The following is a 21,665-nucleotide window of genomic DNA, read 5'->3' as shown; positions in this document are numbered from 1 at the left end:
TCTCTAGTTGTATCAATTATCAGTGTAGTCTTCAACTACTATTATTGTATTGTCTATTTCTCCTTTTTGTTGTCAGTTTTTGCTTCACATATTTTGGGATTCTCTTGTTAGGTGTGTATATGTATAAGGGTTAAATCTTCCTGATGGTTAACTTCATTATCATTATGAAATATTCCCCTTTGTCCCTCTTAATTTTCCTTACTCTGAAGTCTGCTTTGTCTCATGTTAAGATATCCATTCCATGATGGTTAACTTCATTATCATTATGAAATATTCCCCTTTGTCCCTCTTAATTTTCCTTACTCTGAAGTCTGCTTTGTCTCATGTTAAGATATCTCCAGCTTTCTTTTGATTAGTGTTTCCATGGTTTTTAAAAAAATTCATTCTTTTAAACCTGTTTGTGTCTTTGAATCTAAACTGTCTCTTATAGACAGCATAGGTATGGTTAGATCTTTTATCCAGTCTTGGAAACTTTACCTTTGGAGTATTTGATCTAGTCACATTTAATGTGATTATTGATAGAGTTGGATTTATACCAGACACTGTGCCCTTTACTTTCTATGTCAAATGTCCTTTTTGTCTGTCTGTTCTGCTCTTACTACCTTCTTTTGTGTTAAAAAGAAAATTAAAGTTATGCTATTTAAATTTCCTTCCTCCTCCCTTTTTCCCTCCTTCCTTCCCTCCCTCCCTACATACCTATATCCATTTGAATTTTTTCCTTAGTAGTTGCTCTATGGATTACAATGTGCATATTTATCATACTCTTCTTTAAAGTAATACTTAATTCCAGCAAAATACAGAAACTTTGCTCCAGTATATCTTCATTTACTACCCCCCCTTGTGCATTATTGTCAGAAATATTATGTTTATATGTTATAACCCAAACAGTATTGTTTTATACTTACTGTTTTATGCAATCTTTTGCTTTTAAATGAGTTTTTAAAAGCAAAAAGAGAAAATATATAGTCTTCCTTGTTTATTTACCTTTGTATCTATCTTTACTTCATATGGATTTGAAATCCTGTCTGATGTTACTTTCAATTAGCAGGACTTGTAAGGCAGACCTGCTAGCAACAAATTCAGCCTTTGTTTATCTGTGAATGTCTTTGTTTCACCTTCATTTTTGAAGGATAATTTTGTTGGGTATAGATTCTTGTTTGTTAGTTTGCTTCTTTCAGCACTTTGAGTATGTTATCCTAGTGCCTCCTGGTCTCCAGTATTTCTAGTGAGAAGTTATCTGGTAATTGTATTGTTCCTTTGTATGTGATAAGTTGTTTTCTCTTGCTGCTTTCAATATATATTCTCTTTGTTTATGTAACAGTTTGACTGTGATGCACCTAGGTATGATGCTCTCTTTGTGTTTATCCAGCTTGGAGTTTATTGAACATCTGGATCTTAGATGAATATTTTCCACCAAATTTGTTTTCAGTTGTTATTTTTTCTGCCTTCTCTTTTTGAGACTCCTGTAACTGCTGGGATGCTTGCTTGAACATTTTAGTCTCTGAGGCTTTCCTTATTTTCTTCATTCTTTTTACCTTTTGTTCTTTAAATTCAAATTCAAGTTCATTGATTCTTTCTCTCTCATCTCAGATCTACTGTTGAGCTCCTCTAGTAAACTTTTCATTTCAGTTGTACTTAAAAAAAAAAAACAAGTTTATTTATTTATTTATTTATTTTTGACGGCATCAGGTCTTAGTTGCGGCACATGGGATCTTTTGTTGTGGCACACGGGCTTCTCTCTAGTTGTGGCGCGCGAGGGCTCAGTAGTTGTGGCGTGGGCTTAGTTGCCCTGAGGCACGTGGAATCTTAGCTCCCCGACCAGGGATGGAACCCACGTCCCCTGCCTTGGAACGTGCATTCCCAACCACTTGATCACCAGGGAAGTCCCTCAGTCATACTTTTTAGCTAAAGAATTTCCATCTCTTTACTGAGATTCTGTATTTGATGAATCATTATTTTTCTTAATGAGTCATTGTCATTCTTTCCTTTAAGTCTTTAAATATGGTTTCCTTTAGTTCTTTATCCGTTATTTGATAGAATGTCCCTCAGTTTGAATTTGTTTGATATATAAATGATTATTAATGTGTGTCTTAATGCGTGTGTATTTTCTATCTTTTAAGTTTGGGGCTGTCAGGGTTTCATTTGGATGAGATTAATTGGAATGTGGCACTTAAAGTGTAAGTGGTATTTGATAATTGCAAATCCTAATTTGTTCTTTGACAAATTGGTTAGTTGGGTTGATGGGACTGCTGTTTGTTTTCTTGTAAGCAGCTGCCCTTATTGCCATAATCACACTTACTGGTTTTCTAATAGCAACTAAAGGTTACATTTATGCAAATTTGAATTTCTTGGCCACACATATTTTTTAGCCTGTGATGAATATTTTAGTTATAGTTTCTATACTTCAATTACAAAAACCTTTGCCAGATACCACTGATTTATTATTTCATTAAAGTCCTTCTGTCATTACTAAAAGTCAGTTTCTTGCAAGAACAGAAATCTCCAAGTAGCCTAAGAAAAGGAGACGACATAGGTGAATCTCAAGGAAATAAGGTTTAGGAGTACAGCCCAAAGATACAGGAATGCTTCTGTTGTTAGGATGCCATTCTCTGTGTGTGTCTGTGTGTTCTCTGTGTGTATGTCTTGGTCTGCCTCACATTGTGTGTTCTCTCATTTCTCCTCTGCATATCTCTTGTATACCTTTCTGTTTATCATTGTTCTCTGGTTGCATTTGTGCAAAATGGCCAGTGGCTTCTGAATCCACATAACCAATTACATCTCCAGTGCCCATGTGCATGTAACTGATCCAGCCTCTGTGGGCCAAGTTCAGATTCCCAGGAGGAAAACTTTAATGTGCGCATCCTGGTCCAGTTAGATGTGGCAGAGTACAGTCATCTCATTCTGTAAAATCTGTAGTTGAGGACAAGTTTTCTTAAAGGGGGATGTGAGCCAAGAGTGGCCTCAGTTAGTACAAATTTTGGATTGAGTTTGGTAGTAAATCCCAAATGTTTTTGGAAACCTGGTATTTTCTTTTGCTGAGGAAAGTGTATGTAGAAAGCCATTTCTGAAACATTGGTCACAACAGAATTCAACATTATAGGTTGTTTTTAGTGATTTCATTTTGAAATACTTTGTGCATAAAAACAGAAACATAGCTGGTGAAATATGAAAACTCCTCTGTGTACCTTGTATACATATATTGACAGCTAGTAATTATTTTGAATTGTTAGGTGTTCATAGTTTCAAAGTCTGGGCTCTTTAGGCCTGTTCTGTATGACCTCCCAGTTCTGGTTTACTTTGTAGTTCTTAGATCTTTCCTTACCTTTTCCTTTTCCTTTTCCCCTCCTTCCCTCCCTTCCTTCCTTTTTTTCTTCCTTTCTTTGGGTATATATTTACTTTTTTTGGAAATATAGTTGATGCACAATATTATGTTAGTTTTAAGTGTACTACTTAGTGATTTGACATTTTCATATATTATGAAATGATCACCCCCTAAGTCTAGTAACCATCTGTCTCCATACAAAATTTTACAATATTATTGACCATATTTCTTATGCTGTATGTTATTTATTTAATAAATTTAGGTTTGTATCTCTTATCCCCTTCACCTATTTTGTTCCCATCCCCTTCCCCTCCAGCAACCACCTGTTTGTTTTCTGTGAGTCTGTTTTCATTTTATTTTGTTTGTCTTATCTTTAGATTCCACATATAACTGAGATTATGTGGTTTTTGTCTTTCTCTGTTTGACCTGTTTCACTTAGCGTAATACCCTCCAAGACCATCCATGTTGCTGCAGATGGCAAAATTTCATTCTTTTTTATGGCTGAGTAGTATTCCTTTATATATATATATATATATATATATGCAGTAATATGCTAAAGAAAGACAAAATACTAGAAGTAGTAGAAACTTTCAGTGATATATATATCACATTTTCTTCATCCATTCATCTGTTGGTAGACACTTAGGTTGCTTCCATATCTTAGCAACTGTAAGTAGTGGTCTGTGAACATTGGTGTGCATATATCTTTTTGAATTAGTGTTTCTGTTTTCTGCAAGTAAATATACAGAAGTCAAGTTGCCTATCATACGGAAGTTATATTTTTAATTTTTTGAGGACCCTCCATACTGTTTTCCTTAGTGACTGCTACAATTTACAGTCCCACCAACAGTGCACGACGGTTCCCTTTCTCCACTTCCTTGCCAACACTTATTATTTCTTGTCTTCTTGATGATAGCCATTCTGGCAGGTGTGAGATGTTATATCTCATTGTGGTTTTGATTTGCATTTCCCTGTTCATTAGTGATGTTGATTATCTCTTCATGAGTCTGTTGGCCATCTGTATGTTTTCCTTGGAAAAAATGTTTACTCAGGTCTTCTGCCCACTTTTTAATTGGGTTGTTGCTCGTTGTTTTGACGTTGACTTGTATAAATTCTTTGTGTATTTTGGATGTTAACTTATCAGATATATCATTTGCAAATATATCCCATATAGTAGGCTGCCTTTTTTTTTTTTAATAAGTAAAGTGCCTTTTTTTTTTAGATTTTATTTTTGGCTGTGTTGGGTCTTCGTTGCTGCGCACGGGCTTTCTCTAGTTGTGGCAACAAGGGGCTACTCTTCGTTGCGGTTCGTGGGCTCTGGGCGTGCGGGCTTCAGTAGTTGCAGCATGCGGGCTCAGTAGTTGCAGCATGTGGGCCCTAGAGCACACAGTCTTCAGTAGTTGTGGGTTTTATATGTTAATACAGAAGGGTTTTATGTATTAATACATATAAACATTCTCTATGCATATATATTTATATAATTTCAAATTAGGGTCATACTTTATATATACTATTTTGTACCTGTTCGTGTTTTATTTATATATATATATAATGTTCTATATTTTTTATTCTGTGCTTACATTTTATTTTGTGTGTGTGTGTGTGTTTATGTTCTATGAAGGAAAATCACACAGTACTTTTGGTTGTGTACCTCTTAATGATATTTGTACACTGTGTTTTAAATATTTTATTGCAGGTGGCCAGCCTTTCGAGTTCAATCTTAAACAACAAACGTCTTCTGGTTAAATATTCTGGAGCTCGTAACTTGAATGATGAGAACTCAGTGTTTGCGTATTTAGGGGCCCAGTGAGCATTTCCCTTTTCCCCTATTCAAGTTGAGCCACTTGAGAAGAAAAGGGAGTCAGGCAAATGGAGATCCAAATAAATGTTCTCTTATCACTGAGAAAAAGTTGTGTTGGAGGTTGTTGCTTAGATCTGCAGCAACATCAGGTTTCATGTATGTAGTCTCTGTCCCCTAAGTTTAGATCTTGGAACTGCCCACTGAGGGAAGGATTGTGTCTGCAGAGCTTGTCCCTCGTATCGTTGCCTCATTCGTTACTGTACCATTCATTCTTTCTACCTAGCTCCTTGCTTCTGAGTGGCATACTATATGTTAAAGGTCATTTATCCCAGTTTTAAGTTACAAGCTTCTCTTGAGGTCTGCCTAAAGGTTGGCCATTTGTCCGAGTGTCTGATGCTGAGTATTAACAACGTAAGATTGATTGGAGCACTCTGTAGTCAGTTTAGCTGGCTCTCCATTGGGAAAGTCTCCACCTACCTGGTTATTATTAGTTGTTATTATTAAAGTAGATTGTTGGTGAAAGGCAAGTAGAGGTTCTTTGCATTAGTTTTCAGGGCCTTCTGAGTCCCTGTCTCTTGTGTTCTGTTCTTGGTTTTGTTGGAGGCTTGTGAGCTGCACATGGTATGACTTTTGAATGTGCCCGTTTTGATTTTCTAGCAGCACAACTCACCAGGAAAACCGTATTAGGGTCTTAATGCGCCCGTTTGTTCTTGCATGTTTCCCCTTGTTTTGGACCCATGAACCTAATGAAATAACGTTTCTCTGGATTCTGTGAGGGCAGTGTATGATCCACCTCTATTTGGCATATCTCTGCCTCTCCTATTTTATTTTAGGAATAGGAGCTGATTCTGATCATAATCTTGAACTTGTAGGGCCCCAAAAGAGTTGTTTTTTTTGCTGGTTGTCCAGCCTCCATCAGGACCCAGTTGAGTCTTCTACAGTGAGTGGGGGACATCCTCAAGATCCTGTGGCTACTAGTATTCCCAGAGCAGTGCTGCTTCTTCATCAGTAAGTTGATTGCCTGGCCAGTGGTTCTCCCTTGGTGTGACCCTGAACCTTGAGCACTAGTGCCCTATCCTTGGACTAACCTGGGATATGAAACTGTTTCCTCCATTGCTGGTGGTAGAATCTCATACCAATTGGGGGGATCTGAAATGATTATTGGCTTCCAAGCACAAGAGCTGTGCATTGTCACTGAATACATAGTCATAATTTGTTATAATAATCATCATTGCTATTTCTTTCTTTTTTTGGCCTTGCTCTGCAGCTTGTGGGATCCTAGTTCCCAGGCCAGGGCTTGAACCCGGGCCCACGTCAGTGAGGGCACCGAGTCTTAACCATTGGTCTGCCAGGGAATTCCCCATCATTGCTATTTCTTTACTCTCTCACAGTATGGTTGCCCATGTAGCTAGTTGTGCTTTTGAACCAAACCGTAAACTGCTTGATACTGTCAGGTCTTCCTCACCTATTTTAACCGTATTTTTTAATGTGGCTGGCTTGCCTTTTTGACAGATAGGGTATAAGATTTTTACTGGGGCAGAAACACATTCATGCCCTGAATATATAACCATCCTGTTTAGACTGCAGCTTCTTGTAATTGTTTCAGAGAGTAGTGGTTTATCTGAGGACAAAATCCTCTGGGCAGTGTGGTTGTTACTGACCTGCTCTTATAAAATCTTTTCCACTGAGAAGTCAGGTGGATTGATGGCATGCCTGGATCTGGATGTTCAGTCGCCCAGTCTTGTACCAAGTTTTAAGATGCCCAGTAACTGACACGGTAGGCTCTAGTTCATCGTTACACTGCTGGGCACCTGTGAGGCCTATGCCACCTGTCTCTTCCCTCTTCCATGGGTTAGGGTTAGCTCAGTAGTTACAATACCATATTTCCTTTAATATGAGGTACCATCTATTTAAAATGCATCCCAAAATCAGAGATAAAACTTTTTCCCTCAGTTTTATTGAGAGATAATTGACATACATCACTATATAAATTTAAAGTGTACAGCGTCATGGTTTGATTTACATATGCAGGCATACCTTATTTTATTGTGCTTTGCTTTATGGTGCTTCACAGATATTATATGTTTTACAAATTGAAGGTTTGTGGCAATGCTGCGTAGTCAGATGATGGTTAGCATTTTTTAGCAATAAGGTATTTTAAAATTAAGGTATATACTTTTTTTTAGACATAATGCTATTGCACACTTAATAGACTACAGTTTAGTATAAATATAACTTCTGTATACACTAGGAAACCAAAACATTTGTGTGACTTGCTTTATTGTGATATTGGCTTTATTGTTGTAGTCTGGAACTAAACCTGTGTTGTCTCGGAGGCATGCCTGTACCATGAAATGATTACCACAGTAGGTTTAGCATCCGTTATCTCATGGAGATACTGAACTTCTAAAATATATGTTTGGGGATCGATGAGATCTAGTTTTAAGGTCAACACTAGAGATGAAAAGATGTGAGGGCTCTTTAGCACTTGGCAAGGCCTACGCTGGCGCTCCGGCTTCTCGGTAGTTCTGCTCACACGTGTGTGACGTGGATTCACTGCAGAACCTTGCTGGCCTAGGTCATGACCAGATTCACTTGACTCTTTTCCAACATACTGCTTTCCCTCTAATAGACGTAATTCTTAAGGAGGGCGTTGTCATTTTATCCAGTAATACCATAAAATTTTTTAATTTAACACTGCCCTTTTTAGTACCCTTTCTCCCCTGCCTCCTACCTCCTGCAACTTGCCTAATTCCTGATCCTACTTTTATGATGTGGATTTTAGCAGGTGTCATCAACCTGCTGGACTGTTCTGTTGCTTGGTATGGCTTTTTTGTTTTGTTTTTAATTTATTTATTTTTGGCTGCGTTGGGTCTGTTGCTGTGCGCGGGCTTCCTCTAGTTGCGGCGAGTGGGGGCTCCTCTTCCTTGTGGTGCTCAGGCTTCTCTTGTTGCGGAGCGCGGGCTGTAGGCGCGCGGGCTTCAGTAGTTGTGGCTCGCGAGCTCTAGAGCACAGGCTCAGAAGTTGTGGCGCACGGGCTTCGTTGCTCCGTGGCATGTGGGATCTTCCCGGACCAGGGCTTGAACCCGTGTCCCCTGCATTGGCAGGTGGATTCTTAACCACTGCGCCACCAGGGGAGCCCCTTGGTATGGCTTTGATGCCCTTTCTTTTTTTTGGAATATTGCTCATGTGTCCCAGAAGCTTTGCTACAGAACTGTCTGCGCCCATTTGTCTGTTTTCCCACATGAAATCAGTTCTGTTTAAGCATGTGTCTTTTTATGTTAATGCCCAAAAGCCGTTCATTAAATGTAGATCTTTAAAGTCTGTTATTAAAGACTCCATTTTGCTAACATCTCTGAGTATGCCATTACTCTGAGAGCAGTTGAGGCTGAGATGTATTTCGTTCTCTGCTAGCAAATGTAAGCTTCTAATGAGTACTGTTCATCTGAAATTTCCAGGCTGCAGAGACAGGGCATGGTCCTGTCTACATCCATCACTGTTTTATGAGGTGTACTCTATTGTTTATAGTTTTTAGAGGCTCACCTAGGACCTCCATCTGTATGTCCAGGCCAATTGAAGCCCGATAGCTGTAACTTTGATTTTATGTGAATCCATTCCTAGGCTTCCTAGGGCTTTAATTGTTTTGGATGGATACAGAAGCCATCGATTGTACCTAATGTCTGTAAGTTATTGGTCTTATTAACCACTTAGCTAATATCTGGCAGTCTTAATTTAATCAGATCCCTAACACTTAAGTTTAAAAGGATTCCCTCAAATCTAGTCAGTGTTTGCTTTCCCTGCCTCACATTTAAATCTCCCTCTTTGAATTGATATTTTTGTTTATCTCCTTGTGGCTCCCTTCATCCAAATTTTTATTTTCCCAAAGCCTTCATTCTCAGAAGTGGTAGCTTCGTCATTTAAGTCCTTGTGTCAGTGGTGAAGTCCCACGGACCCTGATGGTTAGTCATCTTCTTAAATACAAGCTGACCACCGTGACCTGGCAACGTACCAAGACTAACCTCAAGAAAGTACCGAAACCAAGGGTCTAGGCCTCCCTATTCCTGGCCCTCCATTCTTCAAAGAATCCATTGACCTGTTCTCCCTCCCATCAAAATTATATGTTAACCTTGTTCTGAGCCTTAACCAGAACCAGTTATAGCTTCTGCTTTCTCTTCAGAGTTGGGTACTTTAAACTAATAGCTGGCAACTCTGCCGGCAAAGCTCATGGCTTCATAATTTGGACAGTCCCAGTTATTAGCTCTCAAAGAGTGCCCTGACTATCTGGTGATGCCTGTTTCACTTGAGAATTCCCAGATCCCTGGATGTCTATCAATCTCATTCTGTCTGGCTGTTTTTTCACCTTGGATGTTACCCTTAGATTTCTCTTGGTGGGGTGGGGGAATCCGATCGCTTTACAGTTTGTTATTCAGAACTTTAGGCATGGCCCCATATGTAAGTTTTCTGATATATTTTCCCAAATTTAACCTTGTATTTTTATTGTAAACAGCATTGAACGATGTTCTAATTCTCATGAGGCTACATTGGGCTAGATTATTTTTCCTGAGCTTCTTAATTTGCCCACGTATACTAGTAATAAACCACTATAATTTAAGGTTAACTGAGTGGGTGAGCCCTGATGCCTGCAATCTGAAAGAGCCTAATTGGCACATAACTTAGTGAGTTCCAAAGTTATTTGTTGTTTATCTACATGTAAGGAAAGTGGTGAAAAGACATTAAGTCCCTGAAAATCCTAGTTTAATAATGTATAGTAACTGTAGTTTTTCAGTATTTTAATTTTAATTATGGAACGACATGCAAGGTAAAAGGCACAAGAAATAACTTTGGCTGAAAAGTATTTCTGTTCTTGACTCTGAGTTCAAAGTAAATTAGCTCTTTTGTTTTCTTTTTTAAATAGGGTTACACATCATTTTGGAATGACTGTATATCATCTGGATTACGTGGCTGTATGTTAATTGAATTAGCGTTGAGAGGAAGGTTACAGCTAGAGGCTTGTGGAATGAGACGTAAAAGTCTGTTAACAAGAAAGGTAAGAGGGGGCCTATATAACATCTCCTTTTTAAAGAGTTTGTGCTGCCTGAAAATGAAGACTGTTTCTACTAATAGTTTTCTTTTTTATTGAAGTATAGTTGATTTACAGTGTTGTGGTAATTCCTGCTTACAGCAAAGTGATTCAGTTATACATATACATGCATTTTTAAAAATATTCTTTTCCATTATGGCTTATCACAGGATATTGAATATAATTCCCTGTGCTATACAGTAGAACCTTGTTGTTTACTAATAGCTTTCAAAAATTAAAGAAGAGAAGTTGATTTTAAAGTTAAGTCTTTATTGAATCATGTTTCCATATCTTTTCTTGCATCCTTGGGTTTTTGGTTCTTTGCGCATAATGAGTAATGTAATTCATTGTTAGGATCACTGGCCATTGCATCCTACATATTCAGAAAGACTCCAAACTTTATTTGCTCCTCCTGAAAGCCATGATTTGGAAGACTTGACGTAACTACTCAAAAGTGGTATTGTGCAAATTAACTATCCATAGGCTGTTGATCTTTTTGCCAGAATACAAATAGTTTTCAGATCTCTGCCTCTCCACTGTGAAGGTCTGTGTTAATAGAGGTATTATTGACTAGTTTTTAGAATTTCTAACTTTAACCTCAATCTAAAATATTCAAGACTCTCTTCTAGTCTGTCATTGTTTCTTGGGGGACGTGGGGTGTTTCAAAGCTATTTTTTCCTGAACACATTGTCTTATAATGAAATCCAAAAAGTTTTAGGTAAAAACTGAACATTTTTTGATTGATGTGCCAGAGAGAGTAATAATCCTATAGGAAAGAAAGAAATGTATTCTTGAAGGTTGTATGCAAAGTAAACACAGTATGGCAGAAAATATTCCTTGTGGAATATTAAAATTAAATCTAGTCATTTAGAGTCAAATGAGCTGACATGAGATTAGTTTTGAAGTTACTGTTTTAGATATCTATGTCATAAAGCAGAATAAAATTTTTGTTTTGCTGTGCAACCATAGATTTATGGAGGACAGAAACCTTAAGAATTTGTCATTATAATAATCAATGAAATATACACATTGGTTACTACTAAAAATAGAAATTACAAGTAATTTTACATTAATGTTATGGAGCCCTGACCTAAAGTGAAAAGATTTTGATACTGTTTGTCTGTTTGTTTTTGGAACAGGAACCAGTTTTGTGTTGATTATCAACAAATTATTTGCTCTTTCGTTCATTTATTCATTCATCATTTATTTATTTAGTGCTTAAGTCTTCCATGCATTGTGCTTGACTCTGGGGATACACTGGAGACCAAGAGACACATGTTCCCTGCCTGCATGGGCCTTTTATTTCAATCTACTTGTTTGTATGATCTTAACTAGGCAGTTGATAGGTCTTTTGGAAAAATACTCCAGTATGATTTAATCTAGTCATTTAAAAATAATGATTGATTATATTAAGATAATACATATATGATAGTTATAAAATCAAATTGTACTTAAAGACTTACAACAAAAAAAACAGCAATCGTCTACCTGCCCTTCTCCACTCTTTAGTCTTGTATCTGGGCGGCAGCCATTCTCAGTCCTTGTATTAGTTTCGTAAGGCTGCCTTAGCAAATAACCACAGATTTGGTTGCTTGAAACAACAGACATTAATTCTCTTTACAGTTCTGGAGGCCACAATGTGCTGTTGCTTGCCTCTTCTAGCTTCTGATGGCTTTGAGGCTTTCCTTGGCTTCTGGCTGCATCTCTCTCTGTCCTCTGTTTTTACATCACCCTCTCCTTTGTATGTCACTCATAAGGACACTTTCATTGCATGTTGGGGCTCATCTGGATAATCCAGGACAATCTCATCTCCAGATCTGATTTAACTTAATTTTATCTACAAAGATTTATTGGGGGATTAGATTCTGGGGGTTAGGACATGAACATCTTTTGGGGGTCACCATTCAGCTTGCTACAGTTTTCACTTATTTGGGCATTTACATCCATATTTCTAAATAAGCTTATACTGCCATTTCTTGATAAATCAGTTGGAGATGCTCTTTACTTACTTACATCTATTACTTAGAATAGATGGATACTTGCAGGCCTTCCGTGGTCCCACAGTGGTTAAGAATCTGCCTGCCAATGCAGGGCACACGGGTTTGAGCCCTGGTCCGGGAAGATCCCACATGCCACGGAGCAACTAAGCCTGTGCGCCACAACTACTGAGCCCGCGCTCTAGAGCCTGCGAGCCATGATTACTGAGCCCACGCGCCTAGAGCCCATGCTCCGCAACAAGAGAAGCCACCGCAATGAGAAGCCTGCGCACCACAATGAAGAGCAGCTCCCGCTCGCCACAACTAGAGAAAGCCCGCACACGGCAGCGAAGACCCAGTGCAGCCAAAACAAATAGATGAATATTTGGCTTTCTTACATACCACTTTTTACCCCTACCTTTCAATCTTCCTAATAGAGTTATATCATAATTTTTGGCAAAACAGTAATGATTGTTTTACATTGTTACAACTGTATTAATACTGTTTTCTGTAGAGTTAAGTTATAGCCTATGATTTCCTTTCTTAGCTAGTTCTGTTTTTTTTCTAGAGTTAATCCCTTTTTTTAAAGTTTTCTATGAAGCTCTCCTTTTTTCTTACATGCTCCATCAGAGAAAAGTTAGATTATTAATTTTCAAATGTTCAGATACATCAGATAACTCCATTAAAATTTGCCTGTGCTCCAGTCTGGACTGGTTATACTTTGGTTCTACTGGGACTTCCTGTCACTTTTTTTTTTTTTTTTTTTTTTAACTGCTTTCAGCCCCCTGTTTTCTGAATCTAATGTTTTTCTTCCACCCTCGTGGGAGGAAAATGTTTTGAGACTTTGCATGCCTGAAAATTCCTTTATTGTACCATATTTCTATTTGACAGATTGGCTGGGAATAGAATGTTAGATTTTTCCCACAGAATTTTTAAGGCATTTCCCCATTGTCCTCTAGTATACAGAGTTGCTGTTAAAGTCTGATGCCCTTCTGATTGTCATTCTTTGTCTGATACCTGTTTTTTCTTCTCTGGAAGCATTTAAGATCTTCTGTTTATCTCTAGTGTTCTGAAATTGTATAATATGCCTTGATGTGGGTCTTTTCAAATTCACTATGCTTGGACTTCTTCAATATAGAAATGTGTGTCTTTTGATTTCGGAAAGTTTTATTTGTTGTATCTTCACTCTGTTTCTAGAACTGTATAAGGTGGAGTGGACCTCTTGGCTGTTCTTTATTTTCTTTCTGATTTTTATGTTATTTTTCTTTCTGGTTTGTTTCCTTAGCTTTTTTGAGATATAATTGACATTCTCTTGGTCTCTCTTACCTTTTAATCCTCTGTTGAGTTTTTTATTGTGGCTTTCATGTTTTTGATTTTCAGGAACCTTTTTTTGTATTGTGGCTTCTTATTCTTGTTTTAGGGATGTAAGGTTTTCTTTTAAATCCCTGAGGCTATTACTGCTCTTTTGAGAATTTTCTTTATCTGTGTTATCTGTTTCTTCAGTTCTTATTTTCTCTTTTGGTCTCTTCCTTGTTGAGGACTTTCAAGTGTCTTGTCATCCTTGGTTATTTGTTTATATTTAAGAATGAGGCTTGTCCTCCAAGAAGAAAAACCCTAAATATAAATTATATGTTTGGGCAGGAATATTTACTAGTGGGCCACACATTGCTGAATTTTGTTCAGGAGTTGGAACTTGCTCTGAGTTATTGAAGAATTTTAAGCAGAAGCTGGAATGTCATGATAAGATTTACCTTTAGAAAGATCAGTGAGGAGTATGGATTGAAAAAGGCTAAAACTAGTTCAGGGAAGCTAGTTAGGAAACTTAATCCAAGGAAAGTTAATCAGATTAGGTAGATTAGAATGATTGCAGAGGTGATGGAGAAAAATAGTTCATCTGAGAGAGATTTGGGGGGCAGAATTTCATAAGAAAAAAGATCCAACTATACCCAGCTTATTGTCACCGTGAGACCATTCTCAAAGGGGTGTGGGCATGCACTGGCTGTTAAGGCCAGATGGAAGTAGATTTAGGGAGTAAGTGAGAAGTAAGAAGTGGTGGCATGACCATAGCATATAGACATACAGCTTTTTCTCCCAAAGTTCTCCTTTCTTTTTTCTTATTCTCTCTGACCCCCTACTAAAAGCATGGTCTAGAATAGTACTTTCCAATCAAACTCTCTGTGATAATGAAGATGTTCTATATGTGCACTGTCCAGGATGGTAGCCACTAGCCACATGTGGCTATGAGCCAGACACTTGAAATGTGGTTAGTGCAAATTGAGACATGCTGTAAATAAAAACACACTGGATGTCTGAAGACTTACTATGGAAAAATAAGAATGTAAAACAATCTCAATTTAAAAATATTTATTACATGTCAGTATTTTGGCTATGGTGGGTTAAATCAGATATATTAAAATTAATTTCACCTGTTTTCATTTTTAAAAATATAACTACTAAGAATTTTTACAATAGATTTGTGGCTTCTATTTCTGGTTCTAATTATATTTCCATTGGGTCATGTTGTCTCAGATACCATATTTGCTTTTTTAACCTTTCATAAGATTGAGCAAAAAGGAAAGGACGTGTTGTCAAGGACAAGTTTGAGGGAAGACTCCCATTTTTAAAATAATACTGTTAAATTTCATAACATCTTAATAGGTAATGTAAAGTAATATAACAAATGCAACTTTGATATTATAGAATTTCAACTAGAAATTTGTTGTTTAGCCAAGAACGTTATTGAAGGCTATGAAGATCTAGTACTTGGTTAAAGCCGTGTAGCGTTTTCTTCTCTCATATCCTACCTCTGGTTTTTCTACTCTTAAAGTGGATTCTATAGCCACCTTAACTTAAAGTTTTGTAGTATTTAAAAATTTTTTGTAATCAGACCTATTGGTATTTTCAGGGATACTGCTTGTTGTCACAATTTTGAGAAAACTTTCTCATCCCCTCAATTATATTCCATATTTAAATCTTTACCTTTTATTGTGGTATAAGCTCTGAGGAGCCAAGTCTTACTTTACCTCTGATTTGTTAGCCAGTTGTTTAATAATATCTATTGAAAAATTAATTTCTCTACTGATGTGAGATGCCACCTTTATTCTATATTCAATTCTTATGTATAATTGAGTCTGTTTCTATAACTAATAAATGTTTAAAAAATGAATTTCTGGAGCAAATAACCCAAGGTTTAGCAGTAAAGGAATTACGATGAGTATATACTGTTCTACCATTTTGCTTTCCTAATTATTGCACAGTAGCTAAATTTTTGTTCATGACTGTGGCTAATCTGGTTAGGTTAAATATTGGATTTCCTTAGTATGGAATTAGTTTAAAATCTGAACTTTGATACTGTATGAACACTTGGGGCTTTAAGCATAATGAAGTGTTTGCATAATTGTTTAAGTTTTTTGTTTAAAAAGATCAAATGGATCATGTGATTCTTGTTGATTACATTTTAGGTGATTTGTAAGTCAGATGCTCCAACAGGGGATGTTCTTCTTGATGAAGCTCTAAAGCACGTGAAGGAGACTCAGCCTCCAGAAACGGTCCAGAACTGGATTGAATTACTTAGTGGTAAGCTTCTGTGTATAAACTAAAAACTGAATTCTCTGAAAGATTTTTGTAAAAGTTTAAAATCCTTTTGAAAGGAACTTAGACAAAATAGCCAAAAGCTTGTTTAGTTAGTTAGGCAATCTTGAAAGTTAATCAGTCTCTAAATAGGGAAAATAGTGGTTTTTAAAATTTCTTCACCTTTAACAAAACTGAGCACATGTGAATCAGATGTAGTATACTTCCTTAGCTTCCTTAGCTCCTGTCATTCTTTATCAAAATTACTTCATGCTACCTTATTCTGGATAGGCTAGGTTAAGCTGTGATAACAAACGACCCTAAAACCTCAGTGGCTTAAAACAACAGTTTACAGGCCACTTCATTCTCATTTTGGCAGCTGGGCAGATGGAGCTGCCACCATCTAGAGCACTGTCAGTCACTAGTGTAAAGGAAAGAAGAGAATAACAGATCACCCAGGCTCTTAAATTTCTGCTCAGAAATGACGTGTGGTTCAGGTTTCATTGGTCAGAGCAAGTCACGTGGCCTCCCCTAACTTTAAGGAGACGGGAAGTGCAGCTGTAGGAGGGAACACCTACTTGGTTGATAGCACTAATGACTACATTTATTTTAAAGTTATTTGTATATTTGTCTAATCTTCTAGATAGTAAACTCCTGGAGTACAGGACCTGAGTTAGCTTGTTGTTCCTCTCTGCTGTTATATAAAACATAGCTTCTGCATACATCTATGCTCATTTCATTTCATGTTCAAATATATTGCTATTTAGACTGTTTTAAAAACGTTTGGAGGTTGCCAGAGATTGGTAATTAACATGATGTCATTCTTCTCACTTATAAATAGAGTTTCTAAAGTAATAGTTGTATTATGAAGATATTCTTATATCAGTAAAAGATTGAGTTTTGCGTGTTTATTTATAATGTGAATACACATATTCCAAACTTAGGTAGTAGGACAATAAATGGGCACTTTATACTTATGACAGGGTTCATTCTTCCTTCTTATTGGTAGAGAACATAAGCTTATTCACAAGTTTGTCTTGATAATTTTGAGGGGTTTTTTTTTGACCACCCTCTTGTAGATCTGCTGATAACTTTCTTTTTACCTCATTGAGTAAGAGAAACTTCAGTGTGACCCTTTTTCCTTCTTTGTGGTTCGTCTTCAATTACAATTTTTTTGTAGGAAATCTTTTAAAATTACTTTGCCCATTTGATGAAAGTTTGTTTGGTTAAAGCTAGGTACTTACTCAGCACATACCAAGACTATTTGTCACAGCGCTCAGAACGTTGTCAGCCCTCTTTGGGTGAGCCTTCCACCTATTCCGCAAACTGTGGCCAGCCGACAAAGACTCAGTGAGGGTATGATGTTAACTCCATATGTTAAATATTAGCAAATACGATTTTTTTGAGATAAAAATCGAAGTGCTAATACCTTCTAACTGATGGATCATTTCTACGTTCTCTGGAGTTCGCTGGCCTAAGCAGTCTTTGTGTTGTGCTCATGTTGCGCTGCCATTGTTGGCCATTACCACTTCCGGTGGTGCAAATTAGAATTTCTAATTAGGTTCTCAGCTGACCAAAAGGAGGGTTTCTCAAGTTGTAGTTACTTTTTTGGGAGGTAAGTCAGGTAAGTCAGAGTGCTAAATTTCTTTTTATGGAATATAGTTTGTCTTGCCTTAACGTCAATGTTTTTGATATCCACTTTGGTGCCACTTAGCACGTGGAGGTGTTTTCAGATGCTTCATCCATCAACAGTCTCTTTATCTTACATCATATATGTTAATGGCACATTGGGATTTGGGTTAATAATATATCTTAGACCACTGGATTTCCTTTGTTATGTACACATGGTACACAGGGAGTATGGCTTGCAAAGAGTTGAATCTCACCGTTTAATGTGGCTGTATATGTCTTAAACGTTACCTGTTATGTAACATTTTATGCATGTAGCTTATCCAGTACTCAATGTGTATGGTAAATGAAAGTGGTTTTCAACTTGAGCTGTGTGCGCTGTTCTCACTTGGTTGAGTGAAAGGAGGGCAGAAGTCTATAAGCTTTTCTCAAAAGTATTAAATATAATTAAGATTTTGTGAAACAGAGTGTCCATTTGAGTTAGGAATTTGTGTAAACCAAGAAGCTAATACTAAGAAAGTGGTTTTTAAATTTTTTTAAACAACATCCTGTGAAGTTTAGGATGGCTGTAAATGCCAAAATATCACCTATAGCACTTTGGTTGCATGTTCCTGATGTATAATAGGAATGACCTGTAATTTCAGCATAAAAGAAAGGAATCTGGAGTGGGAGAAGGAGAAAAAGCACATTTCTTTTAAATTAAGAAAATATTTACTTCCCACCTAGTTAAAGTACTGCTAGTGCTTGCTGATTTTTAATAAAAAATTGTATCCAACCTAACACCATTTTAACCATTTTTAAGTGTTCAGTTCTGTGGGTCAGTTTGTCGATTTAAAATTTTTTAGTTGCTTCAAAATAATGAGTGGTATCAAATAGCAGTTATTGCAGCAATGCTGATGTAGGTACTGTGAAACTTAAAAAGAAGTGCTTCCATACTAAAAGAATGTTAAAATTCATTTGCAGAACAGTTGTATATTTCTATCTATCTATCTATCTATTTATTTAGGCTGCGCTGGGTCTTCGTTGTGGCATGCGGGATCTTAGTTGCGGCATGCGTGCAGGATCTAGTTCCCCGACCAGGGATCAAACCTGGGCCACCTGCAATTGGGAGCGCGGAGTCTTACCCACTGGACCACTAGGGAAGTCCCCAGTTGTGTATTTCTAATAACAGATTGATAACAGATTAGAGTTTAACAGTATGGTTCTCTGAAAGTGCAGTATCCCAGAGAAAAGAAATCCTTGGGAGCTTTAGTAGTTGGAGGAAATGGAACTTGGATTGGGCCTTTGAAAGGTAAAAATGAGACAGAAAGAAGGAAGTGTTCCTGTTCAGAGGGATTAGAGGGGGTGGTAAAATTGGTGGACCTCTCCTTACACAGTTAAGTCTGTACTTGCTACTAGGTTTTCAAAACTATGTATTGTACTGTATTGTTGAGGGATACGTGCATAGGTGGTGAGACTATGTAAAGAAAAAAGAATGATTAACCTAAGTTTGTTTGGTGGTTACCTCTGAGGCAGAGAAGACACAAGGGAAGCATCTAAGGTCTTGATGAAGCTTTCTTCTTTACTTGGGGTGGGAGGATGGACACCCAGGGGTTCATCTTACTATTATTTACAGTGTGCATATATACATGTTAAAATTACTGATATTTAAATATTACTTATATATCTTGTTTTAAATATGTGTATTTGAGGCAAAGAGTAAAAAGTTTAAAGACTACTTTCTGTTTTCAAGAATAGCATTTTCTGCTTTCTGGTCTTAAGACATGTAATTGATCAGTTTGGTCACAAGGTGTCGCTAGACTGCCAAATTTATGAACAAAGCTGCTTTTTTTGGGTAACATGATGTCAAGGAAGATGGAAGTTTTTTGTAGTGTAGTTATTTAGGTGCCTGCCAGTATGTCGTTTTCACTGAAGTAATTGTTGGGCAGTGGGATATAAATACCCTTTGAAGAACTTCCTCTCCGTATATACTTCCCACAGTTTCCTTTATAAAAGAGTGAACTATAAATACATTCTATACATTTAAAATTTGCTTGTATAACTTATAAAGTCTTTTTTGCATAGTGAGTAATTTAGGATGAATGACAATATGGATCACAGTAACATCTTTTAATCTAGAATTTTGAACATTATTCCTCCATTGGGGGTTTGTTACAATATATTTAAAAGGTATTCAACATTCTGCTTAAATTGAAGCAGCTAAATCTTTTAGTAGATAGTATAGGTTAAACTTTTATTGTATCTTCTCTTCACTTAACCAACTCCCCTACTCCCAACCCAGTTTATACTGTTGTCTTAAGTATGCTAATCTCAGGGGTAACTTTATTCTTTGGATTTAGATTAATTTGGTTCTTTTAAAATAAAAGACAGAAGTGTAAATCAGCTAAAATAAAAAAATTTAAAAAACAAAAGCCCAAATAGAAAAAAATAAAATAAAATAAAAGGCAGAAATGTCAGGATGCCAGGACACTTTGACCACTCAGTTATTTATTTATTTATTTATGTTTGTTTGTTTGTTTGTTTATATTTGGCCGCGTTGGGTCTTTGTTGCTGCGCACGGGTTTTCTCTAGTTACGGTGAGCAGGGGCTACTCTTCATTGTGGTGCGCGGGCTTCTCATTGCGGTGGCTTCTCTTGATGCACATCGTGGGCTCTAGGCGCGCGGGCTTTAGTAGTTGTGGCACACGGGATTAGTTGCTCCACGGCATGTGGGATCTTCCTGGACCAGGGCTCGAACCCATGTCCGCTGCACTGGCAGGTGGATCCTTAACCACTGTACCACCAGGGAAGCCCCACCACTCAGTTATCTTATTGTGCCTTTTTTTGGGGTGTTCAAAATAGTATCAAACAACATTTACATATTACCCATACTGGTTCAGCTTTCTGCTTACAGGATTTTTTCATTTTAAAAAAATATCTGAGGAAAGCTGAATAACATTTTTGTTGGAGTGGGCACACAAGATTTGCCCTTTTCCAGGGAACTGCATCAAAAGATGATGATGTCTGAGTCCTTTTTTGTTACTTCCTCTGAGGCAGAAATGATTGCCCATAAATGAGAAAGGTCCAGTCATAAATGGAACACATTATTTGAAGGTTGGTCTGTGTTCAGGCTCTTCTCTTTCTTAGTAGCAACACTAAACTAAGGTAGCATATTTTGGATTTGAGGAATTTGTCACAGGAACTTTGTAATAAGCATTACTTGTTCTATTGGGTGCAGTATGTAAGATTTAATTGTGGATAAGGTGTGGATAAACCTTATTAGCATGACTTCAGTACAATAGACAGTAAGTTATAAACTGCTAATACCATTTATTTCCAATGAGAGGAAAAAAATCATTGTATAGCAGCATCAGAGGGATTTCTGGTTTTTTTAGATCTGTAAAGAGAAATTGACCTATAAGTTTCTTAGAATAATCTTAAATCCCCCTCCCCTGCCCCAACAATTATTTGAGAATAGATAGCCAAGATGTTTTCTGAGACATCGAATAACTTCCTAATTGACTAGTGAGTTGCCAGGGAATAGTACTTCTTTGATAACTGACAAATTATTATTATGAGTATAGTTAATTAATTAACCTTGGATTTGAACTATAGTTTTCTATGGGCTTTGACATAAATTTGGCTATTGATTATTTTGTGTTTATTAGTTTGAATTTCCAAAAGTCATTTAAGAATGTCGGAAAACACAACCTAGCTAATTCTAGCCTGGTGCCTTAGGCTGCCTACCACGTGCCAGTGATATTAGAAAACACAAAACCCAAACTGTCTGGTGAAAGTTATGGCAGGCATTTATTGGGGAGACAGTGGGTTGGTACAACAATTGAAAAATGAAAGTCATAACTAACCTTTGAAAGATGTGTGCCCTTAACATCAAACTCAAGTAATTTCTTATTCCTCTGGGCTCTTGGTTCATATTGTCTTTATGGCCCTATTTACATCTTATTCTAGCCAGTTAAGTACAGTTAGTTATATTATGAATGTTCCCTTCATTTGATTTAAAATTTCTAGAGTTAGAAATATATGTTACTAGGACTTCCCTGGTGGCGCAGTGGTTAGGAATCTGCCTGCCAATGCAGGGGACACGGGTTCAAGCCCTGGTCTGGGAAGATCCCACATGCCATGGAGCAACTAAGTCCGTGCACCACAACTACTGAGCCTGTGAGCCACAACTACTGAGCCTGCGTGCCGCAACTACCAAAGCCTGCACGCCTAGAGCCCGTGCTCCGCAACAAGAGAAGCCACTGCAATGAGAAGCCCGTGCACCGCAACGAAGAGTAGCCCCAGCTCG

At 37.3% G+C, this 21,665-nt stretch overlaps 1 protein-coding gene across 1 annotated transcript in view; it reads left to right on the top strand.

Moving 5' to 3' along the window:
- Positions 1 to 21,665, top strand: part of LOC102976573 (Golgi phosphoprotein 3) — a 51,667-nt gene that overhangs the window by 24,653 nt on the left and 5,349 nt on the right. Inside the window, exons 2-3 of the mRNA XM_007104108.3 lie at positions 10,039 to 10,170; positions 15,641 to 15,755. Of these exons, the coding sequence (XP_007104170.2) occupies positions 10,039 to 10,170; positions 15,641 to 15,755 (247 nt within the window). The remainder of the gene's footprint in view (positions 1 to 10,038; positions 10,171 to 15,640; positions 15,756 to 21,665) is intronic.

The sequence above is a fragment of the Physeter macrocephalus genome, chromosome 8 (genome assembly GCF_002837175.3).
Source record: "Physeter macrocephalus isolate SW-GA chromosome 8, ASM283717v5, whole genome shotgun sequence".
Taxonomy (NCBI): Eukaryota; Metazoa; Chordata; class Mammalia; order Artiodactyla; family Physeteridae; genus Physeter; species Physeter macrocephalus.
Note: the sequence above shows the minus strand (reverse complement) of the source record. Positions and strands in the feature narration are given on the sequence as shown.